This window comes from Dromiciops gliroides, chromosome 4 (assembly GCF_019393635.1).
Source record: "Dromiciops gliroides isolate mDroGli1 chromosome 4, mDroGli1.pri, whole genome shotgun sequence".
In the NCBI taxonomy this organism is placed as follows: Eukaryota; Metazoa; Chordata; class Mammalia; order Microbiotheria; family Microbiotheriidae; genus Dromiciops; species Dromiciops gliroides.
In genome coordinates this window covers 345,263,175-345,285,035 of record NC_057864.1, presented here as the reverse complement: position 1 = coordinate 345,285,035, position 21,861 = coordinate 345,263,175, and the positions used below count along the sequence as shown (strand labels likewise).

General features: G+C 39.7%; 1 protein-coding gene across 1 annotated transcript; it reads right to left on the bottom strand.

Annotated features, from left to right (window-relative positions):
• Positions 1–2,140: 2,140 nt before the first annotated feature.
• LOC122726099 (40S ribosomal protein S16-like) lies at positions 2,141–2,578 on the bottom strand. The gene has a single exon (XM_043963599.1). It carries the CDS (start codon positions 2,576–2,578, stop codon positions 2,141–2,143), a length of 438 nt encoding a protein of 145 aa, XP_043819534.1.
• Between the last annotated feature and the right edge of the window lie 19,283 nt (positions 2,579–21,861).

Here is a 21,861-nt window from a genome sequence, read left to right as displayed (position 1 = left end):
GTATATAGTAAAAATATTTGAGAAAGCAGGGGTATAATTGTTACGGTGGTCAGGAAAAGCTTCCTGTAGGAGATAGCATGTGAATAAAGCCTTGAAAATTCTTAGTTTTGTTCTCTGGGTTTACACAGAACATTTCTAATCCCTCTTCCATGTGACAACCCTTCAGATACTTGAGTACAACTATTATGTCCCAGGTAAGTCTTTTCTTCTTCACAATAAATATTTCCTTATATGGCATGATCTCAAGGCCCTTCTTCATTCAGAATGAACAAGGTTGTTGAGGATGTTGTAAATAAGATTACTTTTTCAAGTAGGTGTAGGGTTAAAATAATCTCCCAGATTTTATGATTTTGCAGTAAAATGATAATTACAGCCCCCTCCCCCATTCTTTCCTCACCTCATTGAGGCAGTAAAGTGGTTAATGATAACAGTTTTTATTTCTTGGCTCTTATAATTCCCATGATATGGTCATGAACACAGTTCCAGGGTAGTTCAATTCCTGGTGTAAATTAAACTCATTACTGTCAGCTCATTATTTGCAATCCATGAACTTGAATACCCCTGTGTCTCATATTGTGGCTAGCTCTCTGATTAATGGATATTTCTCATTTATTTTCTTTTAGGAGGGTAGTTTTATATCTGCCACTTGGACTGTGGGGTAGGTTTTTGTTATTTTACTTGAATATAATGGTCATCTCTTAGCAGATGAAATAAACTGAGCACAAAATGACAAATCACCAAATAACTACTGATTTAAAGGCCAAACAGCATAAGCATAAATGTGAATCTTCATTCCCTGAGAAGGGAAATAGAAGTGGAAGTCCAGCGAACTGCATTTATGGCTCTCAACTTAGACCTCTGAGATAATCTATCTTTTAGTACTCTAGCATTCTGATACAGTGGTCTATAGAGTGGGGGCTAGAAGTCCATTAAGATTCTTGGCTTTTCACCAACGGATGTGTGATCAACCAGTTGGGGATAGGAGCCACCCTATTCTGATGTGAGCCAATCATGAGCTACTTTTGATATAACTATACTTACCTTCATCTTTATAGGCTAACATTTCCCCGTGGTATTCCTTCTCACCTCTGTGCAAGATCCAAACTTTACCTCTTATGAAACAAAATCAATGGATCATTACTAACTGTGTAACCTAATACAAAGCAAACCAAGTGTGACAACCTTTATGTCTTTAAAAAGGGAGTCTCTAAGAAGTCCACTCGGTGGAAAAGAAGAAAAAGAAATCATGAAGTCACAGATTCCATTGTCAGTTCTCTGGCTAACACTTGGCATTTCCCTGATCCAAGATAAGGTATATGTAAATCTATGATGTGCCTATTACAAAAACAAATCAATGACTTTGTATTTTTCTGGGATTACTCATTTTCTACCAAGTTTTTCTTCTACTTTTAAGCTAGTAGGTATGGGGGTAGGGTGGAGTATGTGGGAGAATCACCTTTGATGCTGGACTCAGTGGTTTATGACTGCTTTTCTTACAGGGCTGTTGTGAGCAAAGGACTTTGTAGACCTTAATGTGTTTTATAAATGTGAATTATTATTCCCAACTCTGTACCTTTATCCATGCCACTACCCCCACACTCTTGAAATGCTTTCTTCCAACCTTTCTACCTACTTACTTGAATCCTAGACATCCTTTAAAGTGCATCTCAACTCCCACATCCTCCGTGAAGCCTTTTCTTGATTGTTAGATTCCTATCTATTAAAGGGAGAGCCATTTCTAGCTCCCTTCTCCACCAGTGTCCCCAGGAAAGAGTGCGAGTCAGAGCACCCAGCTCTTCCTTCTCCTCCCACTAGCAACCGTCACTTCCTGATGCCAAAGACTCCTGGTCTTGCCCTCAAAGACCTTTGCTTCATGGGCGGAACTCTTCTACAGTAACTCTCCAGCAGGTGGCGTCATTCCAATCGTTACAGTTGGACCTCTCCTTTTTCTGAATTCCAACAGTTCTTATTTTTTCTGATTAGTCAGCACTTCTCATGTAATGTCTTGTTACCATTTTCTTTTTGTTCATATGCCATGTCTCTCAGCTAGATTATAAACTCTGTCCCTGTTGTTGCCATTTTTTTTAAAAGGTCATATACCAAATTTATTGCAAAAAGACCCACAATCCTAGCAGTTGCCTTATCGATAGGATTTCTGGTAGCCACGGGCTCCAGTTCCACCAAACTTCTTGGACTCGCAGTGAGGAGAGTCAGCCACCAGCAGAGGTCGGTCATACTGGATAATGATGTCTTTGATTTCCTTCTTGGAAGCTTCCTCCACATATTTCTGATAATAAGCCATCAGGGCTTTGGAGATGGACTGCGGGATAGCAGAAATCTGAGCGACATGGGCTCCTCCTTTTACACGTACCGGGATATCTACGCCAGCAAAACGTTCCTTGCCCAGTAGCCGGACAGGCTCCAACAGCTTGTACTGTAGGGTTCGAGGCTCAATCATCTCCAGCCGGCGTCCCTTTATCTTGATCAGCACATTGCCTCTCTTGCAGTGGACCACAGCGGTGGCAGTTTTCTTTTCCCCCAAGACCTGGATGGACTGGAGCGGCCCCTTGGAAGGCATGCTGTTGGTGGGAGGCACAGGCTCTGAGTGGGGTTGGTGGCGGAGGCGGCGGCTGTGGAGATGGGAACTCCTCACCAGCGTGGCGCCGAAGCACGAAAGGGCTTATTGTTGCTATTTTGACAGGATTTTCCATAGAAAACATAAAGCAGCCAATAATGCTAAAAACAAGAAACTTTACATATGGGTGCATTTTACCTCACACATGGGAAAATGTTTAATGTTTGACAAACAGGGACATGAAAAGGGGGAAAGAGAAGAGAGGGCAATGTTACCCAGGTATTGCCACAGGAATAACCAAATGTAATCACATTTCTTTCTTTCTTTTTTCTTTTTTTTTTGCTGGGCAATGAGGGTTAAGTGACTTGCCCAGAGTCACACAGCTAGTGTCAAGTGTCTGTCTGAGGCTGGATTTGAACTGGGGTCCTCCTGAATTCAAGGCTGGTGCTTTATCCGCTGAGCCACCTAGCTACCCCCTGTAATCACAATGCATCCAGCATTTAAAAAAGATTTTTATTGATGTCTTCTGTTTCTTATATCAACATATTTACCCCAAGTATCCCTCTTCCTTCTCCTCCCAGAAAGCCATCTTATACAACAAATAGTATCTTTTAAAGGGGGAAAAACAAACAACTGATCAATACATTGATAAAGGCTGAAAACATGTGCAATGTATAACACCTATGGACCTTTCACATCCATGAAGAGGTGGGTTAGGGGTATCTTCTCATAACTCTTCATCTGAGTTCTGCTTAATCTTTATCATTTTGTTGCATTCACTTCTGATTTTTTGGTGTGTGGTTGCTCTTTTCATTTCCATTGCTGTAGTCACTGTATAGATTATTTTATTGATTCTATGTACTTCACTCTGTATCAGTTCATTTGGATCTTTATATGCTTCTCTATATTCATCACACATCATTTATTATAGCATAACAACATTCCATTACATTCATGTACCACAATTTGTTTAGCTATTCCCTCATTGATAGGCAACTACTTTGTTTCAAATTCTTAATTTTCACAAATGTGCAGCTATAAATATTTTGGTATATGTTGGGACTTTTTTCTTGATATTGTCCTTGGAGTGTAAGTCTAGTAATGGAGTTTCTGGTTGAAAGTACATGGACATTTTAGTCACTTTATTTGCATATTTCTAAATTGCTTTCCAAATTAGTCATACTATTTCACAGCTCCATCAACAATGTATTAGTGTGCCTATCATCCCACAACTCCTCCATTGGTCATTTACCATTTTTTGGTCATCTTTGCCAGTTTGTGAAGTATGAGGTAAAACCTCAGGGTTGTTTTGATTTGTACTCTTCTTACTATAAGTGATTTGGAGCATTCTTTTATAAGGTTGTTAATAGCTTTCATTTCTTTCTTTTTTCTTTTCTTTTCTTTTTGTATACCTGTTTGTTCATATCCTTTGACCACTAATCTATTAGAGAATGATTATTAGTCATTGATTTTCTCTGTACAGAAGTTTTCCAGTTTCATGTAATCAAAGGTATTTATTTTATTTTGATAATTGCGTCTATCTTTTGTTTGACTAAAATATATCTCCTACCTATAGCTGTAAAAAGTGTAAAATTTATTTCTTTTCTAATTTTTTTATAGTCTGATTTTAAATGTTAAGGTTATGAATCCATTTAGAATGTATTGTGGAATATGGTGTAACATGTTGGTCCAAGCCAAATTTCTACCACATTACTTTCTAGTTTTCCAGAAGTTTTTATCAAATAAGGAGTTTTTCCCCCCCTAGGTATTTGTGTCTTTCACTTTATTAAACACTGGGTTATTAAATTTTTTGGTTTCTGATTCTCCAATATATCCTCTGTTCCATTGATCCATCTCTCTACTTTTTAACTAATAGTAGATGGTCTTTATATCTACTGCTTTATGCTATAGCTTGAGGTTTGCCATTGCTATTCTTCCTTCATCTCTATTTTTTTCATCATTTCCCTTGATTTTCTAGATCTCCTGTTTCTCCAAATGAATTTTGTTATCATTTTATCAAGTTCTATAAAGTATTCCCTTGGTAATTTGATTGGGATAGCATTAAGTATAAATTAACTTTGGTAGTATTGTCACTTATATTAAATTGGTATGTCCTAGTAACTAGTATTAAATATTTCTCCAACTATTTAAGTTATTCCTTATTTCTTTAAGGAGTACTTTGTAATTAAATCTATACAAGTCTTTTGTGTGCTTTGGTAGACCAATCCCCACATATTCTATGCATTTTGTTGTTATTTGGAATCATATTTCCTTTGCCATTATGGATTCTTGTGTTTTATGATTATTCTATAGAAATGCTGATGATTTTTGAGGATTTATTTTATAGTCTGAAACTTTGCTGAAGCTATTGTCTTAGTATTTTTGCGGGTTCCTTGGAATTTTCCAAGTCTACCATGGTGTAATCAGAAAATAGGAATAGTTGTCTTCTCTTTTCTTAGCTTTATGTCTTTGATTTCTTTCTCTTCTCTTATTGCTGTTTCTAGCTTTTCTAGAACCATATCAACGCCAGCTGACTTTTTTAAAACTCCCATTCTGTTCCAAGTACCATGGGGGGATGAAACTGTGAGGTGAGATAGGTGTGTCATAGCTTGGCAAAATAGGGGAAACTTTCATTGCTGGTATGCAAAAATTAATATACCTACTTTAAAAGAGCAGTCTGTCATTTTTTCTATTGTGAGATCAAACTCAATATATTTATTACCTTTCTTTCACAGGCAATATGGTATATTATAGCTGTCCATTTCCTATAGAACACAGTCAAACATAATGAAATCATAGCAAATATATGCCCTCAGATTATTTTTTTCTCTGTCATATCTCCGAATTGTTTTTACATATAAATTGACAACACTAAGATAGATTCAATATAAAATAATGCTGTGCTACTGTGGATTTTTTTTTTCTTCTTAAAATGATGCCCTGCCATTTAGGAATTCTGAAGTTTAAAGTTTAATTTTTGCTTTGACAGAGTTGCTAGGCAGAAGGAAAGGGACTTAGAAATAAAAGAGAAAATGGGGGAAAAAGGCCTGACTCCAAATGTAAAAGGAGCAATATTTTATGAATCCTGCCTGAATGTTGGTAGTAACAAATTTAATTTGAAGCAGCAGCGGCATCATTTTCTGTAGCTTTGGCACTAGACTTGGCTCATTAAAGAAATTGTATAGGATCTTATGGAGAAACAGTTTTGAACTGCTCTGTCAGTGTATTAATGGCAAGACTCCTCTGAAACCCTTCCCACCCCCTCCCCCAACAAACCTGCCTCCTTCTTCTGAATTCTTCCCCATGAAACCCTGAAATTCTACTGCTGTCTCAGAGGGAGCTGGAAGACTTAATTTGCTGGATGGTTACAAGAAGACAAGCATTTGGTGTTTTGTAAGCTTCTGGATACTTTATTGCTTTTCTAACATGATATTCATTTGGTAGCAGAACCAGGGGCATAGACAGATGATGCAATTTGTCTGAGACTCCACGGCCAGTGTCCGGACTGGCAGTGGAACCCATGTTTCCTAGTGCCTGGTGCGGAGTCTATGATTAGATCACATCGCATGCCAAGTGAACTTAGAATGGAAAGATTGTCCTGTTCTTTTATATGAAAGAATCTTGGGAGGGGGTGATCTTTCTCACTCCCTCCTTTTGAATGGTTCACCAGCCTCTAGGCAGTATGCAGGATTCTCAATCATCATCCTCACCCTCTCATAAGTATTACCCTTTCAATAAAAAATTTCAAAAATGTTTCAATCTGCTTTAAATCCTTTCCCTATGAAAAGGAGGGGACTTGAAATTACTCTGCCATTCATTTCAAATGGAAGATAAATCTTTGATATTCAGATATTCATAGATTCATATGATATTAAAGTGGAAAGGGGCCTTAGAAAGGATCTCATCTTGTCCCCTTATTTTATAGAGGTCAACTGATTGATATCAAAAGGTTAAATTACTTACTCAAAGTCACACAACTAGTCAACAGTTGAGCCAAGAATTCAGACTCAGGCCATAATGACTCTAAGGGAAGCATTCATTTCCTGATGCAACATTACCTTCTTAATCAGAATTTGAAAAGATTATATGGAAGTATTTTTTAATGAAAAGAAAACTATACCAGGGGTCAGAAGATTTGGGCCCAGTTCAGGTACTATCACTATCTATGTGGCCTTTGACAAAGTCCTGACTGTCTTTGAACCTCAGTTTCCCTTATGTGGAATAAACAGATTGTTCAGGAATAAGTGATCTTGAAAATCCCTCTCATCTCTCTGGGTCTGTAAAATTTTGCAATTCACACCCACGCAGAGCATTCGGAAATAGAAATGATTCCTGGTCATCTTATAAAGTCAAAATCCAGAGAGATCACTGGAACTTAAAACCTCCTTTCACCATCTTGCTGTTGGTGAAAGGAAATTCCAAGCTGACTACTGGGAAGGAACTCAAGCCAGGAGTTCTTTCACAAAGACTTAGCCCTGGCTTCTGTCCATATTACTGCCAGTGGTCTGGCTCAAGGCCATGGGGTTGGAGCACAGTTTTTCTCTGTGAGAGCAGTAGACTTTAGCTCTCTCATATTGTGAGAAGGAAACTGTGTTTTTAGACAGAGGCAGGAGCAGCAAATTGGCCAGGCCAGTGATGAAGCCTGCAGGGAGGAGGAGGAAGTAGAACAAGGGGATCATGGCTGTCCTGAATTTAGCAAAGATCAGACAGGCAACTGAGAGGAACCAAAGGCAGGCCCTGATGTGTACTTGTTTCTGGACTACTTTGATAAGACGCAGTGTGATATAGTGATGAGAGTCGGGAGAACTTTTGTTTCATTTTTGCCCCAGACACTCAGTAGCTGTGTGGCTGTGGGCAAATCACCGAACCTCCGTGGGCCTCAGTCCTCATCTAGAAAATAAGTGGTTGATTAAAAAAAAGAGAGGAGAAAATAAGTGGTTGGACTTGATAAGCATTCTGGTTCCTTCCAACTCCAAATTCATGATCCTATAGTCTGTGATTCCTTCTCCGACGTCTCTAAGTATGGCACATTCCTGAAAGTTCATCTGATTTGAATACTTTTTCCTTTCACAAGATCTCACATAGGTAAGAAATGAAGAAAATTCATTCGTTCATCCATTCCTTAAGTGCCTGCTATGTGTATTATGCTAGGTACTTGGGATACAGAGACAAAAGCTTACGTGAGCTTGGGATTTGGAGGCCATAATGTGTGCAACAGATAAGTGTAATGAGGGTTTGGCACACATCTCGACTACCTAAAATGTCAGCACTCATGCTGGAGTCTATATTCTGGAGACACTTGGAATCCCCTCTTGGGAGATACAGGGACTGGTTCGTAAGTGGACACTATGAGTTGGCCCGTCATATTGTTGGGAGTAGCCTCTTTCCATCGACTATGTGACTGTAACTGCCTACATCCTTAAATCTATCTGATTGAGGCACTGTCTCTTACAGAGTGAAGGACCCTTTTGCTCACAGGAGGGATGCCATGTAGTAAGTAGCAAACCAAGGGTCTGAGGGTCATCTTCCTCTCCTTTTAGGCCCTGTGGAAGCAGACATAAGGAGGGCAAATATTCTAGGAGGATATTGGAGATAGACACTGAAAATACCCAGGGTCTGGAAGTAGAGTGTTTTGCATCCATACTTCTGACCACTATGTGACACTTGCCTTTTATGTTTAGCAGGTTGGACAAGATGATGCCTGAGATGCTTTCTTGTTCTAATGTGTGATAATCACTTTTCTAGGTGATTTTCTGCTGTTTAACATGAAAGCACATTTTTTTTTTTTGCAGGGCAATAAGGGTTAAGTGACTTGCCCAGGGTCACACAGCTAGTAAGTGTTAAGTGTCTGAGGCTGGATTTGAACTCAGGTCCTCCTGAATCCAAAGCCAGTGCTTTATCCACTGCACCACCTAGCTATCCCCTATAAAAGCACATTTTTGCCTTGTACTATGTGAGTCAGTCTTGGGTTCTCCTTCATCTTTCATTATGCTGAAAGCCCTCAGGCTGAAGAAATATAACAAGGCCCTGGATCACACTGAGGTTAGATTCAGGAGGAAAAAGGAGACAGGACAGCCAGTTATAAGACAGTGAGTTACAGTAAAGTGTCAAACAGTTCCTGCCTGTTGTCATCTTCCCATTACAACTATAACAAGACAAGGAAACAGAGCTTCTGCTATGAAAAACCTTATATTAGTCTATTACCCATTTTGCATAACCAGGAATCTCTTGGTTCTATGCTATATATTGCAGTTGGGCAAATATTATGAGGGAACAAAAATCTAGCCAGTGTTGCAGTTTGGGGAAACTAGGGGACAAATATCAGTAAACAGCCTACCAAGGGTATTACTTTATTTAATGTAATATTTCAAGAGCCAAATAACTATGACCCTTCATAATCTGACCCCTTCCTATATTTCCAGTTTTCTTACAACTTCTTCCTCTTCAAATTCTTTTGTGATCCAATGACACTGGCCTCCTTGCTGTATCTCTCATATGACACTTCTATCTCCAGACTCAGAGCATTGTCTCTTGCTAGATTCCATACCTAAGATTCTTCCTCACCTTTGCCTCCTGACTTCCCTGCCTTCCTTCATGTCTCAGCTAAAGTTCTACCTTCTACAAGAAACCTTTCTCAGTCCTCCTTAATCTTAGCACCTTCCCTCTAAGACTACCACCTCCCCAACACCCCACTTCTTGAGTATGTTTGAATTGGGTGAGAATAAGAAATTGACTAAGTACCTACTTAAGGGTGATTGGATGGGGACCACACCTGGCTGGCCCTGAGTGTTGTTCTCAGAGGCAGTGTACTACTGACATCAGCAAGAGACCATTCTCAACCAATCAGCTTGAAGGACCTCCCCTTTGGGGGAGGGAGAGAAGGAAGCAGCCTCTTTTTCCTGAGGAATAGGCCCGGAGGCAGATGGAGAACAGGAGGGCCCCTTTTAGTAATCCCAACACTGGCTTGGTGGTGAGAGATTTCATGTGGGCTGCTAGGAAAGGAAATTGCTTTCTTTCTCTCTGGCTATACCCAATTAGATCTAAACTAGGATTTCCATGCTATAAGGAATTTATTCTCAATCTCTCTCTTCACTAACTTTTAGCATATTTTAATAAATCTTTAAAAGCCTAAACTCTTGCTGAATTTATCAGTGATTTTGGCCAGCTTTCCCCCCAAAACTGGGGGAGGCAGATTAGGACCCACAATTTAGTTTTTTTTAAATGTTTATTGTCTGACTGACTATACACATATTCTCCTTGCATTCTTTTTTTTTTTTTTTTTTGGACAGGCAATGAGGGTTAAGTGACTTGCCCAGAGTCACACAGCTAGTAAGTGTCAAGTGTCTGAGGAAGGATTTGAACTCAGGTCCTCCTGAATCCAGGGCCAGTGCTTTATCCACTGTGCCATCTAGCTGCCCCCCACAATTCAGTTTTTAAACAACACAAGTATATATCTTGTTAGTACATAATTATTGTATATTTTGTCTCCATCTAGACCATGAGATCTTTGAGTGGAGGGATTTTTTTTTTGCCTTCTTTGTTTCTATAGTGCTTAGCACAGTGCCTGGCCCATAGTAGGCTCTTAATAATTGCTAGTTTATTGACTATTTTGGTTACCCTCAAATGTGACCATCCTTCCCACTCCAACCTCCCTTACAAAGAGCTCTGAGATATTTTCCAAGTTTGTTTTGCCTCACCAAGCAGGAATCAGGACAGTCATAAGATGGTACAGAAATATTCAGCAACAACCAGATGCTAAAATGTCTGTATTTTATCAGCTAATATCCTTTTCCTATGTTACCACTTCCTGGATCTCTTTTCTCCTCTTCTGTGTCTCACCTTACTTGGTGAAGTGTTAGTTTTTTTTTTCCTTTCCCACACATAAAGGATGATGTATTATACCTATGTTATAGGCATTCACAAAGTCAATTAATCAATCAGTAATCATTTATCAAGTTCTTACCATCTTCCATTCAATGTGTCAAGTTCTGGAGATACAAAGAAAATAAAAACACAACTCCTACCCTCCAGAAGCTTATATTCTAATGGATGTCAACATGTAAATAAATAGGTACATAAAAGATACTTATAGTATAGATGGAAAGAAATCTTTAATAGGAAAGAGACATTATTGCAGGGAGAGGCCCCCATGAGAAGGTGGTTATTTGTTAGTTTGGAATGTCATGATAATCATGACAATAGTATCTCTATTGATTATTGACTTCAGTCGGATAGGTTCTATATCAGGAAGAATTCCAGCAGTTGAGTGGTCTGATTCTAAAATCAGATGGTAGGCATAAGAGTTCTGGATCAGGTGGGAGAGATAGTACAGTCCTGGACAGGGTGACATTTTATCCGAACACTTGGTCCAATTTACTTTTTTTTTTAACTGATGTGGAAACTGAGGCCAAGAGAAGTTAAATGATTTACCCAAGATCACATAGGTAATAACCCAATAGAGTTAGGATTCAAACTCAGGTCCTCTGGGTCTAGATCTAGGGCTCTTTCTACTAGAATATGATGCATCCCTATGTAGAAGATTTTTAATTGTAATTTCCCTATCTCCGACTTACTTTCCATTATCCAGTCTGGAAAAAACAACAAAAACATGGAGAAGATTTATGCTAGCAACTGTAGGCAATGAAGATCCTTGATCCCCTCTGTTTCCAGTTTTTTATTATTAAATTATTTTGTGTTTTGTTTTGTTTTGGTGGGGCAATGAAGGTTAAGTGACTTGCCCAGGGTCATACAGCTAGTAAGTGTCATGTGTCTGAGGCAGGATTTAAACTCAGGTCCTCCTGAATCCAGGATCAGTACTTTATCCATTGGGCCATGTAGCTGCCCTCATTATCTTGTATTTTTAAAAATTTGGGTACACGAGATCATAGATTTAAAGCTAGAAGTGCCCTTGGAGATCATCTTTTCCTCCAATCTCATTTTAGGATGCTGCAATCATAGATTTAAAGCTGGAAGGGATACCTTAGAAGTCATGTAGTCCAGTCTTTTCATTCTATTGTTTGAAAGATACTGAGTCCCAGAGAGCTTGTGACTTGTCTAAAGCCACATAGGGCAACCTGAGATCTGAACTTCGATAAATGGACTTCAAATCCAGCACTCCACTTCACCATGATGACTGATTTTTGCAACCTCTGGCAGGGATTGTTTCATTTTTAGCATTGTATTCCCCAGCAACAAGCACAATTCCTGACATACAATGGTTACTTAATAAATATTTGTTGAAGTGAACTTAATAAAGCAGTAAAAAAAATTTAGCTGTAATGGAAATGAATAGAGGCATCAATCCATCAATAAGCTTTTATTAAAAGATTACTATAAAAAAGAAAAGATTACTATGTCCTAGGCACTAGAAATACAGAGAAAATAAAAAACATGGTGCTTGACTTCAAGGAACTCATATTCTAATGAGAGAGACAATATGCAAGCAACTAAGTACATATAAGATATCTTTATCTTATACATAGTTGCTTGCATACATACATGTATGTGTGTATTTGTATAAGTATATATGTATATATAAATACACACACACACACACACAGAGTGTAAATGGGAATAAATCTCAGAGGGAAAGCAGCAGTAGGAAGAAGGGGAATGGGAAAGACCTCTTGCAAAAGGGAAGATTAGAACTGTCTTGAAGGAAGTCAGGGAAACCAGGAGGCAGGGTGAGAGCTTTTCAGACATGGGAGGATGGGGGGTGGCAGTCACTAAAAAGGCACAGAACTGGGAGATTTAGTGCAGTGTGACAAAAATAAATGGATCAGTGTCATTGAATCATTACATCATAGAATATAAGAATATATGGAGTGGAGTAAAGTAAAAGGAGGCTTGAAAAAGTAGGATGGGGATAGACTATGAAGGGCTTTAAAAGCCAAATAGAAGGTCTTTTTCTTGATTGTTTCTATATTCATTCGTTTATTAGCATTCCTTTTTTTTTTTTTGGTGAGGCAATTGGGGTTCAGTAATTTGCCCAGGGTTACACAGCTATTAAGTGTCAAGTGTCTGAAGCTGGATTTGAACTTGGCCAGAGTGTTTGCTGTTTGCTACCTAGCTGCCCCCTTTTTTCTTTCTTTCTTTTTTTTTAAATTACCATTAACAAACAAACACAATTTCCAAATTCTCTCCCTTTCTCTGGACCATCCACTGAGAAAGTAAGCAATATAATATCAATTATACATATGAAGTCATGCAAAAAATAATTCCATATTAGCCATGTTGCAAAAAATTAAAAAGCAAAAAATAAAAAAAAATAAAGAAGGCCAAAAAAATAGGCTTCAATCTATATTCAGAATTCATCAATTCTCTTTCTGGAGGTGGATACTATTTTTATCATGAATCCTTTGGAATTATCTTGGATCATTGTATTGATCAGAGCTGCTAAGTCTTTCACAGTTGATCATCATTAAAATAATGTTGTTACTGTGTTCTCCTGGTTCTGCTCTCTTTACTTTGTATCCGTTCATATAAGTTTCTCCAACAAATAGAAGATTTTATATTTGACCCTGAAGGTAATAGGGAGACACTGGAGTTTATGGTATAGGGAAAGTTTATAGAATTATGATCTCTTAGGGAGCTCACTTTGGTCATTGAGTGGAAGTTGGACTAGAGTGGAGAGAGACTTGAGACAAGGGGACCAATCAGTAGACAATTGCTATATTCCAGGGGTGAGATGATGAAAGTTTGCTCTAAGATAGTTGCTGAGTAAGTAGAAAGAAGGAGATATATCTGAGGGATGTTAGGAAGGTAGAAACAATAAGACTTAGCAAGATTAGATATGTGGCTTAGTGAAAGTGACAAGTTGAGGAAGACATCTAGTTTGTGGGCTTAGTTGACTAGGGAAATGGTGATGCCCTTTACTATAAAAGCAAAGTTAGAAAGAAAGGTTTTTTGATTGGTTGGGGGTGGGGAGAGAGTGAGTTCTGTTTTGGGGCATATTGAGTTTTTGATGTCTATAGGACAGTTAGTCCAAGATACCCAAGATGTGGTTGGTGATGTGAGACTGGAGCTCATGAGACAGATTGAAGCTAGATAATAGATATGGTAATCATAGACATATAGATGACAATTGAAACCCTGGGAGTTGATAAGATCATCAAATAAGACAATATAGAGGGAGGAGCTTAGAGGGCCCAGGACAGAGGCTTAGGAGATACCAAAAGTTAGTGGGTATAAACTGGAAGATGATCTAGCAAAAGAGACTAAGGAGTAGTCAGTCAGGTAGGAGGAAAACCAGTAGGGAGCAGTGTCACCAAAACCTAAAGAGCAGAAGATATCTAGAAGTCTGAGACAGTGTCAAAAGCATTAGAAAGGTCAAGAGGGTTGAGTTGAGTTGAGAAAAGGCCTTCAGATTTTTTTTTTTTTTAGTGAGGCAATTGGGGTTAAGTGACTTGCCCAGGGTCACACAGCTAGTAAGTGTTAAGTGTCTGACACTGAATTTGAACTCAGGTACTCCTGACTCCAGGGCCGGTGCTCTATCCACTGTGCCACCTAGCTGCCCCAGGCCTTCAGATTTGATAATAAAGAGGTCTCTGGTAACATTTGAGGGAGGTTCTTCAGTTGAATGATGAGGTCAGAAGCCAGATCACTGACATAGGGTTTAGAAGAGAATGAGGAGAGAAGAAGTGGAAGCACAGATTGTAGACAACCTTTTCAAGGAGTTTGGCCACAAAAGGAAGGAGGGATATGAGACAGCTAACAGGAATGGTTGGATCAAGTGAGGATTTTTTTTTTTAAAGATGGAGTAACCTGGGCTTCTTTGTAGGCACAAGGGAAGCGGCAATTACAAGAAGAGAAACTGAAGACCAGTCAGAGAGTGGGGGTGGGTAGGTCACACAATGGATAGAACACTGGGCTTGGAATCAGAAAGACTTGACTTTATGAATTCAAATTTAGCCTCAGACACTTAACAACTGTGTGACCCTGGGCAAGTCACTTAGCCCTGTTTGCCTCAGTTTCCCCCTCTGTAAAATGAACTTGAAAAGGAAATGGCAAATTACTTCAGTATCTTTGTCAAGAAAACCCCAAATGGAGTCACAAAGAGTTGGACACAATTGAAATGGCTCAACAGCAATTGGGGCAACAGAAAGGAATCTGTGCTATATTTCTGGACAAGTACAGTTTCTTACTCCTTTCTCTTGGAGTGTGCTGAGACTCAAGCTCCTCCAGACCCATAGTTTCTGTAGGAAGGCATAGGCACAATCTCTTTTTGCAGAAGTATCCTCTTGGGCTGAAGATTTCACTAAAGGTCCCAGCCTCTTTCTAGGACTGCCCACTTTCCAAACACTTCTCATAATGCAGCCTCTCCAGGCAGCTCTCAGTTTAGTTTGCCTCAGGAATTACTCAACACTGAGCAAACAAAACCCTCCTCCAATCTCTCCCCAACCATGTGGCTTCCCATTGCTTCCAGCTTGACTTTCCTTAGGCACTATTTATCATTGTTGGCTGTGGTACCCATTCATCGGTTTTTCCATAGCTAAAATATTTTCCCCATCTTTTTCTCTTTTGTGAGGTCATGAACTCAGTAGAGACCTCCATTCCTCTCCAGTTCCTTGATAGAAAAACAAAACAAAACAAAAAACAAAACCAAAACCAAATTCCTTTGAACTATTTCACCAAGAGGAGGGTTATAGTTTCCCTTTTTAATTACTTGGTGAGAAAAGCTTCTTCTCTATCTCCTTTAGTATACACAGTAAGTCTCTCTCTCTCTCTCTCTCTCTCTCTCTCTCTCTCTTTCTCTCTCTCTCTCTCTCTCTCTCTCCAAAGTAGGAATAAGGGAGGGAGCTGCACACAAGCCAAGCCTGAGCTCTGAAATGGGGCTGGTTATCTACCTTTCTATTTGTTTATTACCCTTGAAGCAAGAAATTCACTACCATCAATAAAAATAAATTCCCCTTTTCAAGTACAAAAATTAAAATGAAGCTTTCCAAGGAGTTACTTTTTCCTTGGAATGGAAAAGGCCCTGACAGGATTCTAGGGGTAACAACCTTTTAAAATGGGTAAGATGAGCTAGCCTGGGAAATCGCATCATGTGGGTAAAGCACATGGATGTTTTGTCTTGTCTTAGAAGATGGCAATTTTTCAGATTCTTTTCTTGTGGCTCCCTGTCTACTAAATACAATGCTGACTTTGAATGTGGGGAAGTGTATATGTGGGGGCAACTGTAAGATAATTGATATGGTAAATTCAGTCATTCATTTATTAGCTATTTATTAAGCACCTACTGTATGTGCAAGGTTCCAGGGCAATATAAATATATATAGAACAAGATCCTTACATTTACATAGCACTATAGTTTTACGAATTAATCTACACAGATTAATTAATATTTATTATTATCTCCATTTTACAGATGAGGAAACTAAGTTTGGTGAAGTTAAATGACATACATAGTGGTTACACAGCTCATGTTAAAAGTGAGATTTAAACCCAGACATCTTGTGACTTCAAGTCCAGTGTTTTTTTCACAGAAGACTTTCCCCCACAAAAATAAATAAGTATGGTCTGAGCACATAATGCCTTTCTACCAGACTGGGGTTTTATTTTTTCCTTTCCTCCTTTATTAGCTCTGCTGTTTTGACACCCAGTTTTTAAAAGGAGAGAGCACCACTGAGACTAACACAAATAGACTTTATGTCAGTGAAAGCTAGAGGCTGGAGAAATCCTGCCAACCTTAGCAACCTGTGTCTAAAGGTTATAGAAAATGTATTTGGAAAACAAGACCATTAGGGACCATTTTTGGAACAGGCCCTGACTTAGTGAGTTGTCCACACTATTAAGAGACAGAAGAATGTCTTAGGATGATGGGGCAAGGGGCAGATTCTGGATCCTTAGGGACCTGTGAGAATGGTTAATAATTGGTTTTACTTGACTACTCATAAAGTGTGGTTGGCCGTGTGGGTGCTTTAAATCCAAATGGGCTATTTATGACCCTGATCTCTGGGCAGTTACCTAATAAAGAAGGACCTTTTTCTGTGAAAAGAACCTCTGATGTGCAAGAGGGGAAAACAAATTGCACTCTCATACATAAAATTGATCATCAATCTGAATCTGGAAGAGACCTTAGAATCATCTGGTACAACTTTTTCAATTTATAGATGAGAAAATGGAAGCCTAGAGAGCCTACAAGACTTGTCCAAAGTCACAGAAGTCACAAGTAGTAGAGTTGGGATTCAAATCCAGCTTCTTTGACTTCAAATCCAAGGATATATATGCATATTTTCAGTCTGTATGGCAGTCACTGGATCATGGAATTTTAGGGGTTGAATAGACCTTCTAGGTAAAAGTAATGAAGTATAATGGGGGAGTGGAGGGGAAAGAAGACTTAACATTGTTTTAGTACTGAGAAGACCTACAGTGCTGAAGTTGGAGTCAGGAAGACCTGAATTCAAATCCAGATTCATATACTTATTAACTTCATAACCCTAGGTAAATCACTTAAGTTCTATCAGACTCCATTTCCTTATCTATAAAATAATTCCTATCATTTATATAATGCCTTAAGGTTTCCACAGTATTTTACTTATGTTAACTCATTTGGACCTCAGAACAACCTTCTGAGGTAGGTGCTATTATCTTTCCAAACGATTTCAGGTTCCGTGCTACAGGCCACCTAGTGAGGACCAAAGGCGATTACATTACATGAAGTGCTTTTCAAACCCTAAAGTGTCATAAAAATACAAGCAGTTATAATTGTTGTTGTTATAACTCTGAATCTGCAATGTATTTACCTTGGGCAAGTCACAGAACCTCAATTTCTTCATCTGTTAAATGGGATTACAAATGCTGCCCTTGTGGTATTATTGTGGGAATCAAATGAGAAACTGTATGTGAAAAGATTCTATAGACTGGAAAACACCTCCTTGTAGTCAAGAAAAACCTCTGTTTTCTGTACTAGTCTTTCTCCAATAACCTGTCTTAACCCTAGCCACATGTCAATTCTCTGGGCTCTCTTTTGCCCTTCTTCTATGGACCCCTTGCTATCTGCATGTTCTACCTCTAGAATCTTCCAGACTCAAAACTTCCAGGTTCCTGACTGATCAACACCCTCCTGTCTGTGATCTCTGAAGTGGGAAACGATAAGAGCAGCATGAGTGGGACCTCACACCTCCCTACAGTATTCCTGAGTTGTCCTGAAGCATGGAGTGAAGATGTATCTACAAACTTGGTGTAACTCAATAAATTCTGAGAACAGCCTTTCCCCAGGTCTTGCTCCTCCTGGTATGGCATGCAGTCCCTTGAGAGGAAAGCTTCCTGGTAACATGTTGTCAACCTGTAAATGAAGGAAACAATCAATATAGGAGAAAGTAAGGTCTGTAATGGGGCAGAGGAACTATAGCTCCTGGTATTGCAAAGCAAGAAGCTAGGAATATCCAAAGATGGGAACTGAGGACAGGGTTTTTATGGGTTAACAGCACAAAGGGAACCAGAAACTACTAACTACTTAATGTAAATGAACCTTTAACGAAAGAAACCATAGAACTGCTCCAGAGTTAAACTGCACGTAACTCTAAATAGAAACTACTTAATGTAGGTGGACTCTTTTACATAATAACAAAGTCTAGGGAGTAAGGTGGGGGATCATTTTGCTTAGGGCATGGTCCATAAGTCATCAAGAGTCTGGAACTGACAAAGACTGGTCAGCCCCAGGCAATTCACCTGCCGGTGTAGGGGGACTGGGTGGGGAATTAGTTCTCAGTAAATTTGTAGTTATCCATGTCTAGTGGCATCTTTTCTTGTTCTTTTTAGTCCCATTTTGAAGGTATCACTTAGGGTGGAGAATTGATGGGCTACCCTTTTCCTTGCAGTTTTCCTTGAGGGCGTAGACTGTTTCTTCTTTCTTTCTTTCTTTCTCTTCTTTCCTTCCTTCCTTCCTTCCTTCCTTCCTTCCTTCCTTCCTTCCTTCCTTCCTTCCTTCCTTCCTTCCTTCCTTCCTTCCTTCCTTCTTTCTTTCTTTCTTTCTTTCTTTTTTGCAGGGCAATGAAGGTTAAGTGACTGGCCCAGGGTCACATAGCTAGTAAGTGTCAAATATTTGAGGCCTCATTTGAACTTAGGTCCTCCTGAATCCAGGGCCGGTGCTTTATCCCCTGTGCCATCTAGTTGCCCCACCTTTTTTTAATCTTATTCCCAGCCCTTGCCACAATATCTGGTAATTATAATGGGCACTTTATAAATCCTTGTTCATCAATTGACTAGTCCTGCCTCTTCCATAATTAATAGTCAATGATTGTTTATTAAACTACTACTAAATTCCAGGCACTTTGTTAGCACTGGGGTTATAAATACAAAGAAACGAAAAAAACATACAAACAAAAGAAAGAAAGATAGTCCCTGCCCTCAAGGAGTTTACAATCTTATGGGGGGAGATAAAACATAAAAGAAAGCTGAAAAGGGGAGGGGCAAAGAGGGAAGAAGAGGAAGTTACTCACCTTGGGGGCATGCTGGAGAAGTAAGTCAGAAAAATCTCAAAGTGGTGCAGCCTGGTAAGAAATTGAGATGACAAAGTCAAAGTTCTCCCCTTAAATAGAGATGTGGAACTCATGAGGAAAAGGGTAGTGATGAGGTGGGCTCTCTCCTCTACCATGTGTTCTTGGTTGTCTCAAGTTAAGCCTCATGGCCTTCCCAAAAAGGCACCAAATACGAGGTCTTACTGCCTTCAGACTGAGTAGTAAAATGAATAGAAAGCTGGTTTCAGAGCCAGGAAGACAGGTTCAAGTCTTGTCTCTGATATGTACTAGCTCTTTGACCCTTGGAGATTCATTTGTCCTCTTAGTTTCCCAGGAAACTCCATAAGACTATAAGTTGCAGAAGAAGTGCCAGTCTGCACTAATAGAAGGAGTTTCCTCATGTGAAGTTCCCTCTACCAATGCAATTACTGATTGGGTTAAAAAAAAAAAAGCCTTGGCCACCGGAGTCTTCTGCAGAGCCCGTTTTTTGTCCCATCAAAAGATCTCAGCAATTCGATGCAGATACAAAGGTTTATGGTCACCTAGCCATGGGATCATGGGGTTTAGAGTAGAAAGGGGCCCTGTGAATGTTCTAGCTTCATTTTACAGATGAAGAAAATGAAGTTTCAGACATGCTGATAGTCACCCAGGGACTACATAGCAATTTGGGATTTGAGCCCAAGTTTTCTGACTCCCATCCATTCCATGATACCCAAGAAAGGAAACCAGATTTATACAAAGACAGTGAGATAGCTGGAGCTGGCACACCAACCAGCCCCTAGATTTTTAGTCCTGTGCCCCTTCTGCCACATCTACACTACACTATATCTGCCACTGCTACAGCCAATGTGATTCCAACAAGGGTAGATATAGCTCCGGGAGGAAGCAGCAGATATTTACACCAAGTGTTCCAGAGAACGTATAAGTTTGGCTTCCAGGAGACCCATCACATCCTTCTGAGCAGCTTGGAATTCCATACATCTGGCCATGACCACCCCCACACTCCTCAAGAGGAGGTGACTGCCAAGGGAGTGGAGCCAAGGAGGATGTTTCCGGACCTCAGTGCTATTCATATATATGCAGCAGCTCTTCCTGAATGCCAAGCCTCCAGCATCTTAGATCTCATGGGTACACAGTTGTAGAATTATACCTAAGGCTGTCTGGGCGATTGCAGAGTGTGGTTCCTCTTCTAGAGGGGTGTCTGGGGCTCAGGGCCTGATAAAGCAAATACATTCTTGTAAGGAAAGTACCCAGTGAAAACCAGAGACCACCGCAAAAGGCACTGTGGATGCCATCCATAATGGAAACCTGACTCCCAAGTCTGAATGCATGTGAACACAAGCCCAGCACATTCCAGAGTATAAATCAAATAGCACACAACTGACTGCAAATGTGAAGGTTCCAAGAGGTACATATTTTCAGCATGAAAACAAGGAGGCCATCCATGTCACGAGAGTGGCTTGTGGTCAGTAAATAATCAGCTTTTCCCGATGATTCACCTTTATTGCTTCTCCATGCCTCTCACTGTCCTATCTCATGACTGTCAATGTAGATATGGCCTGGGCTGAAAAAATGTCTTAGTTTTGCCTTGATGAGTTTTTATTTATTTAATTGTTTTGTGGGGCAATGAGGGTTAAGTGACTTACTCAGCGTCACACAGCTAGTAAGTGTCAGGTGTCTGAGGCTGGATTTGAACTCAGGTCCTCCTGAATCCAAGGCTGGTGCTTTAGCCACTGTGCCACCCAGCTGCCCCCTGCCTTGATGATTTTTGGAGGGAGCTAAGACTAAAGAAGACTCTGTGGTCTTAAGGTATTGGGCAATGATTTTCCCTGTAGGGTAGAAAGAACAAGTTGAACGCCTTACATTCTCTCCCAGGGCTCTCTCTACCTCTTCAACTTCCTCTTTTAAGATAGGACCCCGGGGTCTGTGTTTCTAGCAAGGTTATTACATTCCTCTGCTGGCTCTTCTCAGATGCCAAAGTGTAGTGAAAAGGCAATCATTAGCGTTACTCACAAGGGAGATCAAACCACCAGTGAGGTCTTCTGAGATTTTATGGGAAAACAGCTCAGAATATATGTATGCCTTCTGTCTGAGTTTGACCTTCCCTGGAGGGCTGGCAGAGAGGTGACTGCAGTAACTGGGCACAGTGAAAGGACTCAGGATTTTGCTGACTTGCTTTTATTGTGCTGGAGGAGTCAGGAAAGGGTGAAGTACCTTGGGGAGTTTTGGTTAATGTCATAAAGCAGTTTTGTTCCTTCTTGCACGCATTCAGGCCGATGAATGGACGCTGCTCTGGCATTTTCCGTTCAACAGTTGGGGCCCTTCACAAAATGCTTTCATGCTACAACTCTTAGGTCAATTGAAGCTAGTTATAAGGATTCTCTATGATGACTATAATGGAGATTTTGTTTCTCTTAAAATCAACTAAATGAGTATCCAAGGAATGGGGACTATTTCTTGAGAGTCATTAACCCATGGCATGCTTGTAGGAGGGCAAATGTGGTCAGCAAAGTAGATTCCAACCATGGGGAGCACATGGGCCACGTATTGGTATGTTTGGTATTTCAAGTGTCAAAATGGGGGTGCAACTATTCTTTCCCTCCATTATTAATCCTCACATTTGGATTCCAAGCCTAATAGAATATATTAGAATATTTTAATTAAAGCATAAAGATTACTGCTTCTAGGTTTGGCTTGATGAAGATGGAATGATCTATTTGGTCCATTTCTTTTAAAAAATCCAAATTAATTCAATTTCCCAAAAAAAAAAATAAGCATATATTTTCTCTCTTCCCCATTTCCTATTCCCCTATTGAACAAAAAAAA

Excerpts from the sequence above, each read along its gene's own strand:
- LOC122726099 (XM_043963599.1), bottom strand. The coding sequence starts at position 2,578 with ATGCCTTCCAAGGGGCCGCTCCAGTCCATCCAGGTCTTGGGGGAAAAG.